Source organism: Neodiprion pinetum, chromosome 5 (genome assembly GCF_021155775.2).
Source record: "Neodiprion pinetum isolate iyNeoPine1 chromosome 5, iyNeoPine1.2, whole genome shotgun sequence".
Lineage (NCBI taxonomy): Eukaryota > Metazoa > Arthropoda > Insecta > Hymenoptera > Diprionidae > Neodiprion > Neodiprion pinetum.
The window spans coordinates 12,929,773-12,947,578 of NC_060236.1; the positions used below are offsets into that span (position 1 = coordinate 12,929,773).

At 38.5% G+C, this 17,806-nt stretch overlaps 1 protein-coding gene across 5 annotated transcripts in view; it reads left to right on the forward strand.

Moving 5' to 3' along the window:
* Positions 1–17,806, forward strand: part of Calx (sodium/calcium exchanger 3) — a 1,242,927-nt gene that overhangs the window by 933,887 nt on the left and 291,234 nt on the right. Inside the window, exon 7 of one of the 5 annotated variants that reach the window (XM_069136772.1) lies at positions 7,418–7,481. The exons of the other annotated variants lie outside the window; for them this stretch is intronic. Within the exon in view, the coding sequence (XP_068992873.1) occupies positions 7,418–7,461 (44 nt within the window). The 3' untranslated portion in view covers positions 7,462–7,481. Of the gene's footprint in view, positions 1–7,417; positions 7,482–17,806 lie in introns of those variants that run through there. 5 annotated transcript variants of the gene reach the window in all.

Genomic DNA, 17,806 nt, shown 5'->3' on the forward strand with positions numbered 1-17,806 from the left:
GTTGACTTTCGCGTATCCACACATCCAGCATAGTCTGCGTCAGTAAATCCAGTAGGTTCAAGGTTACTCCCACTGCTTCCGTAGACAATCCCATAATCCAGGGTTCCCTTCAGGTACCGGAAGATTTTCTTAACTGCTAGCCAATGTTCTTGCCCATAATTCGATAGGAATTGGCTAGCTTGGTTGACCGCGTATTCTATATCGGGACGGCTCACTCTCGCAGCAAACAGGAGGGAGCCAATTGCTTCACGATATGGAATGCTCTGTATATTCTTATTCTCCTCCTCATTTCTAGGGCTCTGCTCTTGACTCAGATGCAAGCCTGGTTCAGCGGGGACAGTTGACGGATTGGCTTCTTCCATTCGAAATTTCTTGAGAATTTTCTGTATGTACACCTTCTGTCCAATTTTTATTGTCCTGTTCTTTCGATCACAATCAATTTCGAGACCGATAAACTGCTTGCCATCTTCTATGGTTATCTTGAAGTGCTGTTCCAAGTTTCTCAGTACTACTGTTATTGCTGGTTTCGATGATGATAGTAGTAGACCATCGTCCACATAAAGTGCCAGATACACTTTTGCTCCTCTTACATTACCGGAAAATACGCAGTGGTCACTTTCTGTTAGACCAAAATTGAACTGCTTCAGAAATAAGACAAATTTTGAATTCCAGCAGCGTGGAGATTGCTTGAGTCCGTATAGGCTTTTATGTAGTCTGCAAACTACACCAGCCTTCTCTTCATCTTCAAATTCACGGGGCTGCTCCATGTAAATAGTTTCTTCTAATTCTCCATGAAGAAACGCCGTTTTTACATCGAACTGCACTACTTCCATATCCTTTGCTGCGGCTATGGCAAGGAGCATTCTTATCGATTTATAGCGGACCACTGGCGAAAAAGTCTCGAAATAGTCAATACCTTCTCGTTGTGCAAAGCCTTTTGCTACGAGTCTAGCTTTGAGTCGCTTGGTATTGCCTTCCGAATCAGTCTTTCTTGTATACACCCACTTACACCCGATCGCGCGTTGCCCAACCGGGAGCTTTTCTAGTGTCCAAGTCTCGTTTTCGCGAAGCGCCGCCACTTCTTCACACATCGCACTCTTCCACTCATCAGCTTCATCACTTGCAATTGCACTTTCGTATGTCTCTGGCACTGCATCAGCAACGAGTGCGATCTCGTCAACTAAGCGGCTAGTTTTTCTGATCAGGTTCCTATCACGCAACCGTGTTCTCCCCGATCTCTGATTATCCACCTCAGGTTCAACTTCGATTACTTCCGGTAGTTGAGGCTGTTCTTCGGGCTCACCGATGTCTTCTTCATCCTCTTCAGCCTCAGAATCACTGTCATCTTCGATAACTATGTGGTCATTTTGTTTTCGTACAGCTTCCAACTTATCCTTGACTGATGTGGTTTCATTGAATTTGACGTTGCAGCTTACTGTTATTTTTCGGGTTTTAGCGTCCCACAATCGATAATTCTTCGATTCTCCTTCGTAGCCAACGAAGGTCATCCTTTTACTTTTCGGATCCAGCTTCTTACGTTTTTGTTTTGGCACACTTACGTAGGCATCACTTCCAAACACGCGTATGTGTTTGATTTCTAGCTTGCGTTGAAACCACCTCTCGTAGGCTGTCATTCCGTCGATCTGTTTACAAATCGTTCTGTTTAGAACGTACGATGCCGTACTAACAGCTTCCGCCCACAGTTCCTTAGGAAGATCCTTCGCAATCAACATCGATCTCGCACTTTCGACTAGCGTTCGCATTTCACGCTCAGCACGGCCGTTTTGTTCAAGAACGTACGGCGTCGATAACTCATGGACAATGCCTTTCTTTTGTAAGAAATCTTTAAGCTGATTTGAGAGATACTCTTTCCCATTGTCAGACTTCAAGGTTTTCACACTATTGCCAGTTTGCTTTGAGACTAAAGCTACATAGTCCTTGAGTCTATCGAAGACCTCTGCTTTGTGCCGCATGAAGTAAACATTTCGGAATCCAGTACGGTCGTCTTTGAAAAGTACAAAGTATCTCGACCCAAGCGGCGATTCTACGTTTATCGGACCGCATACATCGGAGTGTATCATTTCTCCAGGCTTTGTAATTTTCTCTCGTTCGCTCGATGGATGTGAAACTTCAGGCTGCTTACCCAAGACACATGCTTCGCAGAAGAATTCATCAGCCTTGTTGACGATTTTCATCCCGTTTGCAGCACCGCGTTCTTCGGTCTCCTTGATAGCCTTGACATTGATGTGGCCGAGTCTGTTGTGCCACAGCTGTAGCGATTGTGTCTCGGCCACATTCGCGTTCGCTGGAGCTTTCATTGCGAAAAGCATACGGAATAGCTTCCCATAGCGAACACCTTCCGCGGAAACAGTACCATCGCTCTCTCGAACTTCACACCGATCACGATAGCAATGAAACGAGAATTGTCTATCATTTATTGCTCCCACTGAGAATAAATTTCGTTTCAAATCGAGCACTAAAAGAACGTTCGACAGCTGTCTGTCATACAGTTTATTGTTCGCGCTCACTTGAATATCAATTGTTCCGATACCGGCGACCGGTAACGTTTTGTCACTCGCGATTTTCACGAAACGCACTGTTGTCGCGGGACCGAGTTCACGAAAAAGTTCACTCCGGAAGGTCATGTGCATGCTAGCACCCGAATCTGCCAGCCACACAGACTCATCGCCTTCCGTCGTTTCGGAGAAAAGAACCGAGATATCACTGAGATACGCCTTTCCCTGACCCGAATTCATACCATCACTTTTTTCGTTTGCCAACCGTTTGTTGCACTCGCGATACCAATGTCCTGTTTCATGACAATAAGTACACGGGTACTTATTCTTTAGAGCTTCGATTTTCTTCGCACTTAATTTCTTCTTCAGCCTCTTCTGACCGCTGGTCGACGGCTTCGATTTTTCATCGAGCTTTATCTGTGAAGCTTTCACTTGTAGCGCAAGTGATGACTCATTTTCTTCCGTGTCGGTGAGTCGCTTTTCTTCACGAACTATCCTCGCAATCAAATTCTCCTTTTTTCGCTCTGCTTTAGGGGTGCATTCCCATGCCATCGTGAATGCTGAGAATTTTGTAGGTAGACTGCTGAGGAGCTTAGACATCATAGCGGATTCAGACGGCTTGTCGTCTGCATCCTTCAACTTTTTACAGATTGTTTCGAACTTTTCAATCTGAGTTACGACTGCCTGACCATCGTTGACGCGGAACTCATAGAAATCTTGCCAATAACGCTGTTTCGCATCCTCACTTGTGTCACAATACAGTGCGTGCAGCTTGTCCCAGATTTTCTTCGGACTGTCACAATTAATCAAATTTATATGTAACGACTGTTCCACTAAGCCGAGTAGGATCACCGCTGTCTTTGACCAACCCTTTTTCCACTCTTTCCACTCTTTCAGTTTTGTAGCTTTGTCTGGTTCGTCATCCGTACCATCAGCAAACTGCATCAAGTCTTTCGAGTCTAGCAAAAAAGACACGCCGAACTTCCACACAGCAAAGTTCGTACCATCGAATTTGGTTAGATTTGACACTTCTTTGTCTGCCATTTCAACGAATAAAAGTTAAACACACCGAAAGTCTATACCGTATACGACAACTTTATTATTCGATTCGCACAGTGGAATCGTTCCTGGGCCCATAACCTGTAGGGATTTTTTATTATTCAGGATAATAAAGGTGCACTTCTATTGTTTTTAATTGGATAAACACAAATAACAGTATTTCTATTGATTAAATGAAATAATTTGAATAGTGGTTAGAGGAGAGGTTTTGGTTATGATGATGTCCGTTACACGGCATTGAGAGTACTGCCTCTCAAGAGCCCACAAAAGAAAAAGAAAAATAAACAAAAACATAGAAAAAGAAAGGTCGTAACAGTGGATTATATCTCATGCCACTGGTGGCACCCCTTCCTTAACTACAACAGACTTTTTGCTTTCTAGCGGGAACTTCTTAATACACAATATTCCAACAGTTACCAAAGTTTTTTGGGTAGCTGATCGAGGATTTCACATTACTTTGAAAAATTAATTTGTTAAAATAATTTGCTTGACCAGTCAATGTGAATATGTAAGCTCCATGAAGTTCCCGATGTTTTCGGAATTTGAAATTATGTTGAGAATTCGACATTACGTTTCCAAAGGTAATTTGTTTAAATAAATTATGAAAAACAATTGAAATTTGAAAAAAAAACATAATCATTTTCATTAATTGTAATGGATAACAGAAAAATTACAATTGTTCCAAGTAATTGTAATTAGTAGCAAAAAAATTACAATTTTTTCAAGTCATTTTAATTGACAACAAAAAAATTACAATTATTTCGAGTGATTGTAGTTGATAATTATAAAATTACAATTGTTTATACTAACTGTAATTGATAAATCAAAATTTATAATTATTTCCCGCAATTGTCATTAGTTACTAAATATTACAGTTATTCACAGTAATTGTAATTTACGGGTAATGAAATGACGAAAGTAATTTCTGCTGCCCAATTCTGTTTCTGGGGTTCATTGCTTTCCCGGTTTCGCAGAGATGATGCAATTCAAGTTAAAAATGACGTCAGAGGCGACGGGGTCCGCAGTCCCCCTCCCGCCATCCCTAAATATTCAGGGTCTATTGCTCGTTTGAAGTCACCCGCTTCCGCAGCTGCATCTTGCCTAAAAGCGTGTTGTAACAGGTTTTCACCCTACCCCCCTACTCTTCGCCGCGGACGCGCCGCCGCCTACGATCGATGCCCTCCTTAGTATAAAAATCCGTGCAAATGCTGCGGGTAGAGTACCAATGTATAGTTTCCCAAGCATGCGATAAGAATCGGTCACCGAAATGCAGGTGACCAGTGGTGCACGTACAAAAAAAATTGGATCCCAGATCCATTGTTCCGAATACTTACGTTCCTGACGTTCGGCGGAAAACAAGTCTCGACAGGAATTATTGTTTCATTGTGCGTGCGTGTGTACGTGTTCATGTATGCGTGTGTCAAATCTTATGAAAATAGTGATCTTGCGGCAAATTGCGAAAACGAACAAATGGGCAGGGTGGAGCGAGAAGGGAACGCCGCGGGTTCAGGGGGGAGCTAGGGGTGAGCACCGCGGGTTCAGGGGGGAACGAGGGGGGAGCGAGGGAGAAGCTAGGAGGGAACTAGGGGGGGGGGGGGGGGTTCAGGGGGAGCGCTGCCATTTTTCGGTTAGAACTTTCGTATATACACTACTAATATGCTTGATGAATTCGCGAAATCAAATATTTCACACTGTTCGATTTTATGTACCAAACAAGGATTGCCTGTCTTTGCTTCGGACATAAGTATACACTATTGCTGCTATGAAAAAGTCAATTTATTCCTGCAATGATTTCCGATTCCGGCGTACACAGTATTACCGTCATACTGTGTATGGCCCACTTCCAAAAATCTCGAAACAATTCATTGTATTACCGATCAAGAATGAATAATTATTGTGAACGAAATTTGTCGTATAATAATAATAATGTATCATCACAGAAACTTACTGAATATTGCTGTCAATATGTCATCAACCAGTTCTTTATTAGAAAGTGTGACGATTTGCTTTAATGTGACGATCCGTTTATTTTATTTTATTACGATCGATAGCTACGATGAACGAACTATCGACTTTTATATTTTCGATAGCAAATCGTCAATCTGAATACAAGTCATGAGCACGTTTAACTATGAGACACTTTTGTTCGTACTAAATAAATGAATAAATTAGGGATGTAAAAATAAATTATTTAAAACAAAAAAAACTCATTCATCCAGCCATTCACTCTCAAGATTAAAACAACGAATAAATAAATTGAAGTTGTATAAATAAAACGGTAATAAATAAATCAAAGATGTATAAATAAAACGGTCATAAATAAATCAAAGGTGTATAAATAAAATGGTAAATAGAAATCATTAAAAAGTCATTCATTCATCCATCCATTCATTCGCAAGATTCAGAATACACTTCACACGCACAAAATATTCACGTGAAAATGTCTTGGTTATCTTCTCATTCATGCGTGCTGCATGAGTCTATTCCAATTTCTCAAGTATCCGGCCACCTTTGGTTCTTCACGTTCATCCAATTTTTGTTCTGTCTGTCGTCATCGAAGTCTGTTTCGTAATGTTCGTTTTCTTGAATGTATTTTTTCACTTTAATTCATATGACCGGGCAAAGAGAAAGACAAACTATGACTCCTCAGACACTCTGTTATTCGTACGGCGTTTTATCGTCGAATTCTTTCCCACGTTACCACGAATGCCGTCCCCCACATCATCGTCGTCCCAAACACCGCGTCTCTCCTGTCACCGTACTAGCTTGACTATCTGACTCTCACAAAAGATAATAATTTCTGATTCAGGTAACAGGCTGAAACTGCTTCCGATTTTATTTGAAAGTAATTTGTAATATCTGTAAGTAATCTTTACTCCTAATTCTCTGCGCATCGTAATATACATTATAAAAGCAATCTTATTTTCGTTCTGGCAACCACAGTTGTCAATATAAAAAATAAATTCGCGGGTGCCATTGTTCACCTTCTCAATAACGAATTTTCTCAAATATGAAGCTATTTCATTCACGCCTCGGCAGCCAATGCTTTCATTCCGAACATTATAAATACCAATATGTGTCGCCATATCGTATATTGTGAAATTCCAGACGGATAATTTACTCGTATAGAGAAATGAAAAAAATTCTGCTCGTGGGGCTGTGAGGACCTTTTGCAAGTCAAAATTTGCTACACATAGTTTCCTATTGTCTTTAGCCTTTTCTTCATCATCTTTCATTAATTTTCGAGCGATCTTCTTATTTTCAATATGTTCGTCATGAGCTTCCTGATATTGAGCTTTTTCGCATCGACAAGAAAAAGCTTCACATTGATCACACCTGCGTTTTTATCAACAGAAAATGAAAGCATATTAGGATTTCCTGTCGAACAATCGAATAACGTAAATAGTCCTAATGAAAGACAATGATAAATAACAACAACAGATATATTTGCATGTAACCCGTCACTTATTCGCCGGGTAATCGGAAATTGACGGGAAAGAGCATGAATGTTTTGAGTATGCGCGCTTTGTTTACATTGCGTGTGTAAAAACACTCCTATTCTTTATATATTTGATACTCAAGTCAGCGTATTATTCGAAGAATTTTACTTCATTCTGAGGCTGAAATTTGTCACAAGTACTATCGATATCGACAGAGAGATAGAGAGTAGCAATTGAGCAAAAGTATAGGAACGGACAAGTATTGTCGTAGGTGCTTTGCCACGAAATTCATTAAATTCGATCAGGGTGAATGCGTTGGTTCGTCTATAATACCTTCATATTAATAATCAGCGTTTGCTTGAATGATAACAAATGTTATAATATTCAGAAATCAACTTTTAGGTTTCATCATTTTCACACCCGTTTCCGATAAAAACCACCGCTGACAATTCAGAAGTGGGATAACAACAAAGAATGCGATGAAAAAATCGGAACGACTGAAAAAGTGTGACGTAATTCGGGCGTGTTGTGACGAAAACCGAACAAAAATTGTAGTGAGAGGCATGAGCCCCTCGTGCAAGAACGAAAATTCTAGAAGAGATGTGGCGTAGTCAAGATGGCAGCGTCGGACGCGCGTGGAACGCAGGGAGTCGCGAGGACGGACTTACATATAGTTAGTGCCACGAAGTTACGGTGCAGTGGTGCCAAATGAGACCCAAACCAGTTACCGGAATTTTGCTGAAGCGTTAGAGGTAAGTTACACTAGGTTAGGTCACGATTTAGAATTCGTGCAGATAAACCCAAGAGTGTTCAAGGATTTAGAACACAGTTCTGAAAAACCTCATGTTAACGCTGACAATTTTTTAAAAGCCGAGTAAATGAATTTTTCAAAACGTTAGAATGTCGACAGGCGAAATAGATCTACCAGTTGGAAATTATGGAAATCACGATGTAACAGTGAAAAAGGCAAAGAATTAGGAGAATCGATCCTGTCGGTAGAGCAAATACACGAGTTAGAACCTAGAATCGAAAAAGTAAATTCACGCAACATTAACGTAGGCGAAAATATAAAATTGACCAAAAGCAGCAGTTGGTCGACATTTTGAACGAATGTAGGAAAAAGTAAAAAGGAATTGGGATGTGCAAATCTCATTAAGATGGATATACAAGTAAAGGAGGGTAAGCCAGTAGCTTCTAGACTCTATAAACTCAATTCAAAAGACAGAGCAGATCTGGATGATATAGTATGGGAGGGAAGAAAGCTGGTATTATCACTGAGACTGAGTTGCTTTATACGAGTCCAGCTTTTATATTTCGTCAAAAGGATGGCACTCTGAGGATGGTAGTCGATTATAGAAGGTTGATGAATTTCAAGCTGTACTGTCCAAAGGCGCAACGTTTATAACCGTTGATTTGGCTCAGGCATATTTACAAGTACGATTTTAGAAGGAAGCAAGGGAGAAGACTGATTTTATTACAGAAGATCAAACAGAAGAACTTACGAGATCACTGTTGGGTTCGGTAGGAGCAGCCTCTTAAGTTTAGAAAGCGATGAAAATGGCATTACAAGCTGCGCATAAAAAGAAAATTGCGGTGACGTACTTCAACGATACATGTATCTTAGAAAAAGATTCGGAAGATTTAATGGGGCACATGATATTTGTGTTAGATTTACTCAAGAATGCCGGAATAAGCTTAAACTTGAAGAAATGTGAGTTCAGTCTGAGGTGCATAGATTTTTTAGGGTTTCGAATCGGTGAAAGGTGTTAGCGATAGAACAGTTTCCCTCGCCGGTAAACGTACATGCCGTACGCAGGTTTATTCGTTTGGCGAAATTTTTTTAGAAAGTTTGTGCACAAGTTTTTGGAGTCAACAGATCCTTTGAGTGCGCGAAATAGACGATTCCGCTTGAATGGAATAACGCTGAGGATAATGCGTTTAGAAAGATTATAACGATATTGACAGCTAAGCCAACACTACAGATGTACGATACGAAAGCAGAGAGAACTGAGTTACACACTAATCCTTTAGCCCAAGGAATCGCAGCAATGCTATTCCAAATGGCTAAAGACATAACATTGAGATTAATATATGCCATTATTAAAAGAACGTCGAGGCAGAAGCTAATTATTATTGGAGTAAATTAGAACTTACGGTCATTACGTGGGTGCTAGATGGATGACGTTCATTACTCATTAGCATTAAATTTGTAATCATCAGCAATTGTGAATGTCGCATTCATATCAACGCGTGGAAGACTGAACAACCGCAAATTGCTAGATGGTAAGTTCACTGACTGAGTTTGATTTTGAAATTCAACATCACCGGGAACAAAAATGCAGCACGTGGATGCGTTGTCTCGGACTCCGATTGAAGGACCTTCCGATAGCTCTGAGTGACAAGTTCTTACAATTGCAACTACGTAAGACGAAGTTTTGATATCCCAATATTCTGACGAGGGCATCACCGCGAAAACGGTTAGAATTCTGCAGAAGCTGGACAAAAAGAGAACTAGAGGGAAGAGCTGTGAAGTGGCTAATTATAAATTGAGAAATGCTTTGCTATACCGAGAAGTGTATATTAATGGTTCTAGTCGAGAGTGCTTAGTTATTCTTAAGGCATTTGGAAAAGGACTTGTCATTGGATATCGCGACTTGTTCTCTCATTTTGGAGTATATAAGACATTGTAAAGAATGCGAGTATATCACTACTTCCCAAAGATGAAAAGTTATGTGCGTGTACACATAAGAAGTTGTTTAGAATGTGTATTGGCAAAACGAAAGATGGGCGAAGGGGAAAGAGAATTTCATACAATCCCACCAGATAGACGACCGTTTGAAATCGTTCACTTATCATCGAAAGACTTGAAGAGCTTATAAACATATTTAGAGCGCCGTATAAACTTATGACTGATAAAGAATCGTTTTTCACCTTCAAGAAGTTTGCGGAATTTTGGGCGAAGTATAAAATCAAGCATATGCTAAATTCTAGTGGACACCCGCAAGCGAATGGTCTTGTCGAGACTTAAAATCAAACGATACTCGTCATACGTTGTGATTTGTTATAAAAACGAAAGAGTGGTTGAGATGTAGATACTAATGAGATTGAAACAGATCTAAATTCAACTCCAAGTAAAGCAACGAAACAAACACCCTTTGAACGCTTTATGGGGTTACTTACCACATGATGAAGAAGGTAGAATTGGAGAACTGACGTTAGAAAATGAAAACTATCAACAACATTACGACATCAAGTGATTTGAGTATGTTTACTGTAACGTAATAGATATAGAGCTATTCCATGTTAAATCGACCAATGGTTGTACTCGACCCCTTTTGTTTTGGATAAAATTTAGTCAGAAGTTTTTATTCATCAAATAAAGAAGTTCTGCCAAAGGAAAAAAATTAAAAATTTTTTTTTCAAAAGTTATGCAATTTTTAACATCTCACTATTTCTCCTGTTTTTTAAACTTATGCTTCAAAGATCTCGAAAACTATTATGATTACTACGATGATCTGAGCTAGATTTTCAAGGGGATACTCGAAGCTACCAAAAAAAAAAAATTTTCTTTGAAATTTTTTTTCAAAAAATCGTTTTTTTTTGCAGAATTTTGAAATTTACAACATTGTAAGAATCGATGACCGCCATTAAATTTTTCACTCCAATATTTTTCTGGAGTACCTGTAACTGATCTCAAAAGATCCTAAAACTTGTGAGATGGGTTTTTCTTTCTTTCAAAAGATAAAAATTTTTGAATCTTGAAAAACAAAATTTTTTTCTTTGGCATTGACTGAATAAAACAATGATAAATGCACTTGTAATTTTCAATTTTAAGGCACAAAAATTTATTTTAAGGCAATAAAGTATATGAAAAAATAATCAATATGTCGTTTAAATTCATTTGGTAATTAAATGTACATTTGTATCAGTTAAAAAGTGACACACTCTGCCATCCACATGTTTGCTACTAAAATTTTCATACTAGATATTTACTGTGAAACTTTCCAGCGGTCTCTATTATCTCTATGGTATCCGTACTTCTAGAATTCACGCAGTTTGTTGTTCATATCCTTGTATAAATATATCCTTATGTCCTTATATTCTTATATAAACATCAAACTGCGTGAATTCTAGAAGTACGGCCACCATAGAGATAAGAGAAACCTCTGGAAAGTTTCATAGTGAATATCTAGTAGAAAAATTTTAGTAGCAAACATGTAGATGGTAGAGTGTGTCACTTCTTGACTGATACAAATGTACATTTAATCACCAAATGAATTTAAACGACATATTAATTATTTTTTCATATACTCTATTGCCTTGAAATAAATTTTTGTGCCTTGAAATTGAAAATTACAAGTGAATTTATCATTGTTTTATTCAGTCAGTGCCGAAGAAAATTTTTTTTTTTTCAAAATTCAAAAATTTACATCTTTTGAAACAATAAAAAACCCCGTCTCAAAAATGTCAGGATCATTTGAGATCAGTTAGAGGTACTCCAGAAAAAAATTGAAGCGAAAAATTTAATGGCGGTCATCGATTTTTACACTGTTGTAAATTTCAAAATTCTGCAAAAAAACGATTTTTTGAAAAATTTTTTCAAAAAAATTTTTTTTTGGTAGCTTCGAGTATCCCCTTGAAAACTTAGCTCAGATCATTGGAGTAATTATGATAGTTCTTGAGATCTTTGAAACATAAGTTTAAAAAACAGGAAAAATAGTGGAATTTTAAAAGTTGCATAACTTTTGAAAAGAAATATTTTTTTTCCCTTTGGCAGAACTTCTTTATATGATGAATGAAAACTTCTGACCAAATTTCATCCCAAACAAAAGCGGTCGAGTACAACCATTGGTCGATTTGACATGGAATGACCCCATAGTTTTTGTGAACATAAATCCTATTGCGATCGGTATATCAACTCATCTACAATATAAGTTTCAAAAACCGATCGTCATAGTGCAAATACTACCAAATAATACATATCGTATTCAAAAGTTGGGTTATACAAATTAAAAATCATTTGAGTAAACAGCTCATGTCAGCCAGTTACGAATTTGGCAAGGGAAAGACTTGACAGAAGATAATGAAAGAAAATCTGATAACAAAAGTTTAAGTAGTATAGAGACTAATACAAATGAAGTCACGTACTAATGATGACTTGAACGAAAATACTGTACCTGCAGAAGAAACAGATATCAATATTGAAGAACAAAAGGTCAAGAACCGAGTAACAAATCTAAAGAACAAGAAAAGATAAATATTAGAAGCGCCAGAAATGAGAAAAGTCACAGAAATTTTATGATTATGTACTTGGATAAATATAAAGAGAAAGCGTGTACTTACTATTGTGATAAGTATGAAGATAAATGTTACCTGAAATAAAATGGCAAGCGTTACCTGATATGTTAAGATGAGTTAAGATAGAGAAAGAAATATTGTTTGATATACTTTAGAGCTGACCCATATTATGTCTGTCGAGCGAAAGGTTACTTGGATTAAGAAGAAGAAGATTTATCTTGACCTTGGATATTTGTTGATTAAAGTTATTCTTGGATATGAAGGTCACAAAACAAAACACTTTTTATCGTGTTAACGTTTCGGCCCTGGTGGGGGCCCTCCTCAGAACAATTTTATTTACTTGGATTTGGTTACTTGGATTGTCTAGGATATTACGGAAGACATAAGAGAAGGAGATTCTTTTGTAGAAAATAATAATTGACTAGATAAGATGCAAGAGTTCTGGACCACTACGGTGGCGTACCAACCGGGGCACCCTCAATTCCTGCATTACTGACAGTTAATAAGTCACCTGCGTGGAGTGAGCACTAACGAAGGTGTTACTGACAAGAGCACCAGCGTAGATGGCGCCACCTATATTACCGGTCGATTTTACTGACAGAGAGTGCTATAGTGTGATTTTGTGCTGTTGGATGAGCGTCCATTCGGAATTTTTGCGAGCGGGCAGTTCGAATTTTGTGGCAATGGATGGGAAGGCATTTTGAATTTTTGCAGTCACATAAACGGACGTTTTGAATTTTAACGTTGAATGGCACAAATTTTCTTACCGTTGGAAGTATTTACCATAGAAGGCGCCACCTTCATCAGACAGAAGCGCTACCATAGATGACACCACCGCCACTGTTTTACCGGCCTAGGCTGTTTTGTTTCAAATGTCCGCCGTAAGATGGTGCTACATCTAGCCTTAGCGACAGTTGCTTTTACTGACAAGAGCATTATCATAAGTTTGCCGCAGGTGGTGTCTTCCACACTTTATCGATCCATCATTGTTCCATCGTTATGTTTCCAATGACTGCCGTGAGATAGCCACTTTATAGAGGCTGGTGGTTGGAAAACATATTATCTGAAAAATGGCGGTTGTATGCTTCGAATAGATATTTATACCCATCATAGCTATTTTCTCAATCTTTCCACGAAATTTCCATCGAGCCTTGTTTGCTAGAAAAAAAATCATAGCGCTGGGAAGTGATTTTGTCAATAAATCAGTTGATGTGAGAACGTTAGGCTCATGAAAAATATTCTAACAATTGAGGTTTTTGAAGTGGTGCCGACAATAAACATGGTGGTGGTGGGTTCAATAAATCAGTGTGGAACAAGGAAGATTCATTAAAAATTTTCCCACAAAATGCGTGTCGAGACTTGTTTGGCGGAAAATTGTGGTGGGGATATTGGTATATAAAATGCAAGCTTATTTCGATAGTCAGTCAGTTTTTATCGTTTTCTCTCATCGTGAACTGTCAGCACATAGTCAGGAGAAATAAAAGAGATATTGCATTCGAAATCAGATATGAGTTATTTGGTTGGAATACCTTTAGGCTCAAAAGGGATACCATATTTTGGTCCCATTTTTAACACGTCAACAACATTATTAGGTAATTCTGTACTACTAAGGTTCACAATCCGTTTTTCAAAGGTTGAGGAAGTTGGTTTAGCTGAAGGAAGGATGAAACCGGCCTTTTCTAGTCTCTCAATAGAATTTTCTCTAAATAAAATATCCAATTTGTCGGAAAAAATGCACGTGATTTATCGTTTGTGTTTGACTCTGGCAAAGATCTGCTATCCTTGGATAAGCGCTCTTGTGTAGTCCACAAAATTCCTTGCAACTAATGCAACATGTCATACATAGGTCAATCAAGTCGGCAGTTACATACGAGAATAATTTAACATAAGCGAAACATCCATGAGCTTGATGATAATTATAAAGCGCTGACTAGACACGCAATCGATTTTGATCATACTTTGAATTATGCTCAAGCCAGCATTTTAGACGTTGAACCCTTTAGTTACAAAATATTGTTGTTAGAAATGTGCAACATTGTTGCACATTCCAACGCGGTCAATCAAAGACAAGATATTGAACATCTGAGCGCTATTTACACCTCTGTGATACATCAACCATAACTATTAATTACCGACTGAGCTTGCTCTTGTTACGTGGGGGTGAGCGTGTGCTGAGCGGTGGTAGTTAATGATTAATGAATAATCAAAGATACTTCCACATAACGACAACGAATAAAAATTAAAACTCAGAAAGACTTACCTCTTGATAAGCAGGTAATGTGGGTACGTTGTTGCCTAGTCCTATACAGGTCTGTGAGGCTTGTTCAAATTGTTGGGGCTAATTTGTAACAATGAAAATGGGAAAAGGTCGTCGTTCAAAAATAAATGGTTTGAAATGATTTACCTGGTGAAAGATAAAGTATATTCTATAACGATTCGGTGATTGAAATGTTTGGTAACAATGAATGACGATAATGACGTAGAAGCCAAAAGTAACAATTTATAAAGTAGTTGAGTTTATACAACATTCCATACCGACGGACGAATTTACATTCAAATGCAGAGAGGCTGCAGAATCACTAAATTTGACCGTTCGCGTGTTTGAGCAAATTGTGTGTTATTCGATTCTAAATATCATTAATTTGATACCAAGAACATCTATCCTGAACGACGCTTATAACTAGCTGGTCGTGAACATTTGATATTGTATCTCTCTTCTCAGATTATCTTAAATTTAAATCAACATACAGTTGGTACATAATTTATAATGATTATAAAGTGGGGCCGAACAATAAATGTCTGAATGTTTCGCTCGCGGTTTTGATATGAGATGGTTTGAATTATTATTATTCAAATGATTATTTTACGAAAGTTATGAAGTTCTTGATTATTAAAGTAAATGCTTAATATTACCAGATCCGGATTGAATCTGGGCCAAACTTGGTTGAATTTGAGGAAAACGGAATATAATAAAAATGTCTATTCTCGAAGGTATAAGAAATAGTAAAGCACAGAAAAGATGGAAACGTAGAAGAAAGTGAGTCTTTTGCAGCTAACAGAATAACTGAATGCTCGAATTTGACGAATTAGCGCGAGACTTTAGGCCGGTCACAACTAAGATTTTCCGAACGCTATTATTGCTCAAGAAGGGCTAATACGGGTTGACGTCCACGCACTTCGCAACTTGACAGACGAAAGATATGGCTGCTTGGGCCTGAGGGTCCAAGGAGCTGCAGTTGCAATAAGTTACAATAGTAATTAGCCAATGAAGTGCGAGGGCGACCTCCTGGTGACCAAATCTACACGGTCGACGTTTCTTCGCGTTCTTCGGCGGTGTTCCGGCGATTCTCAATCTCGTCGCTTACACGTGTAAGATGTTGATCAGAGGTATCTTAAGATAATTCTCACGCATTCATCCACATATCTTAACAGATAATCTATTTTAATTTCGAGGTTCCAAGTTAATGGTTTATCCTAATTATCGGTTATTGTTTTGACTTAAAAAGAGGAACATTTCCAGGCTGAGCGCTACCGATGCTAATTCACCAGTCCCTTATTTCAGTTCTTGGTACCAGTTAAAAGAAACAAAGTTGAACCTGATGCCAGGGACAACTGTTGGTCTCTACGTGACTTTTGCCAGGAGGCGTGGAACTCGCCGGCTTAGGCAAAACGATATTTTAATGTTATTTATGGCTATAGCTTTTGTCACAGCGTTGAAACGGAATTTTGGGATACACTCCACGTGTTAAGGGTCGTAGTTATATTGTGATTTTGAAAAAGGTATGCCGCAGCAATACGTTGGACGTAACACTTTTGATTTTACCTTCCGAACATATTCTCACATCTATTTAACCCGTTGGCTCATTGTCTGTGCTGCTTCTGATGATTGAATTTTTCTCCTTTCACTACACTCTGGACGACTCACGTGTTCAAATTGGAGCTAGGTTAACAAATGTCGTTTTTGTAATTTTAATCAATTTTACCAACCAAGATGTATGCTTGGAAGTTTCGCATCGCAGTATACATTTTTTTGAAAGAATATTTTTAGTTCTTTTTGTGTATTCTACTATTTATTTATTGACTTCTACATGTTTTTTTCTCCGGAATTGAAAGTTCCATGTCATTAACAGGTCATTTTCTTTTAATTGTATCAGCACAATTAGCCTTGCTTATCACATAAGCCTCTTACATATCAATTTTTAAAAATCAACTTGTATTACATCATTTTCTTTTCGTGACAGATGTTCCTTAAATATAATCGTTCTGAGGAGGGCCCTCATTCGGGCTGAAACGTGAACACAATAAAAATTTTATTTATTCATTTTGCTTTTGTACTGATCTTCATATCCAAGAATAATATTTACTCAATCATTACCGAGGTCAAGAAAACCTTATTCATAAGGGAATAAAGCCGACTTTCATTTCTGTACTACATATAGGACTTTGTTTCCGACTTGACTCTGGCAGCAATATTCATTTGAAAATTGGTACTTTTGAATTGGGCTAATATGAGTGAAGGAGCAGGAGAATTCTGCGTAGGAACACCTACTTTACCGGCAAAGCTCTCTTGCGACGCAAACCCTTGAAGGTTACCCTCATCCTCGTCAGATGAAATGCTCTCTACGTCAGCGCCGTTATCATTGTTTTTATTGTCTGATTATTGATTGTCGGTAAAAGGAATCCTCCAAATTACCTAACTGTTACCATAGATCTTACCCATACCAGAAAGTTGCGCTCTGCCTTACCGTGCTCATCAAGCCGAATCGAGAAACTGCATTACTGAATGCAATCGCTAACCCTCAGACGTTCGACCACAAATACTCGCACGTGTCAAGTTGAGCTTCCAGAAGATTCTCAAGATGCCAGCGTCGATAAGATTCTTCGACGATAGAGAGCCACGATGTTAGGAGGCTCGTGCAATAACCTCGAACGAATTCTTGGAATTTGGGCTGACAAACAATTCTTGGAATCGTTCGACGAGTTTCGACTTGATGTTGAAGGTGCCTGTGGCCAAATGCTTTCGGTGTGACGTTGAATTATCGAAGGTTCCGGAGCCGTTAGAGAGACTCGCTTTGGCTTTGACTGAATTTAGGCTGACAAACAATTCTGGGAACTATCAGACGTGTTTCAACTTGACGTTGAGCGATTTGTGGCCAAAGGATTTCGGTGCGACGTTGAATTCTGGAAGGTTCTGGAGCCATGAAAATAACCCCCTTTGACCTCGAATAAATTTAGACTGACAAACAATTCACGGAATCATCCGACGAGCTTCGAATTAACGTTGAGCGGCCTGTGGGCAACTGATATCGATGCGCAGTTGAATTCTGGAAAGTTCCACAGACGTTTTTTCTGTAGCTTATAAGGCTTCCAGAAATTTCTAAAAGGTTGTACGTTTTGGTGGGAGAATAACATCTATAAAATTCGGAATTTCACACTAGAACGTCAGTCTTCCATTGATCGTCCACCTCTCATGAACAGAACTTCAAACAAAGC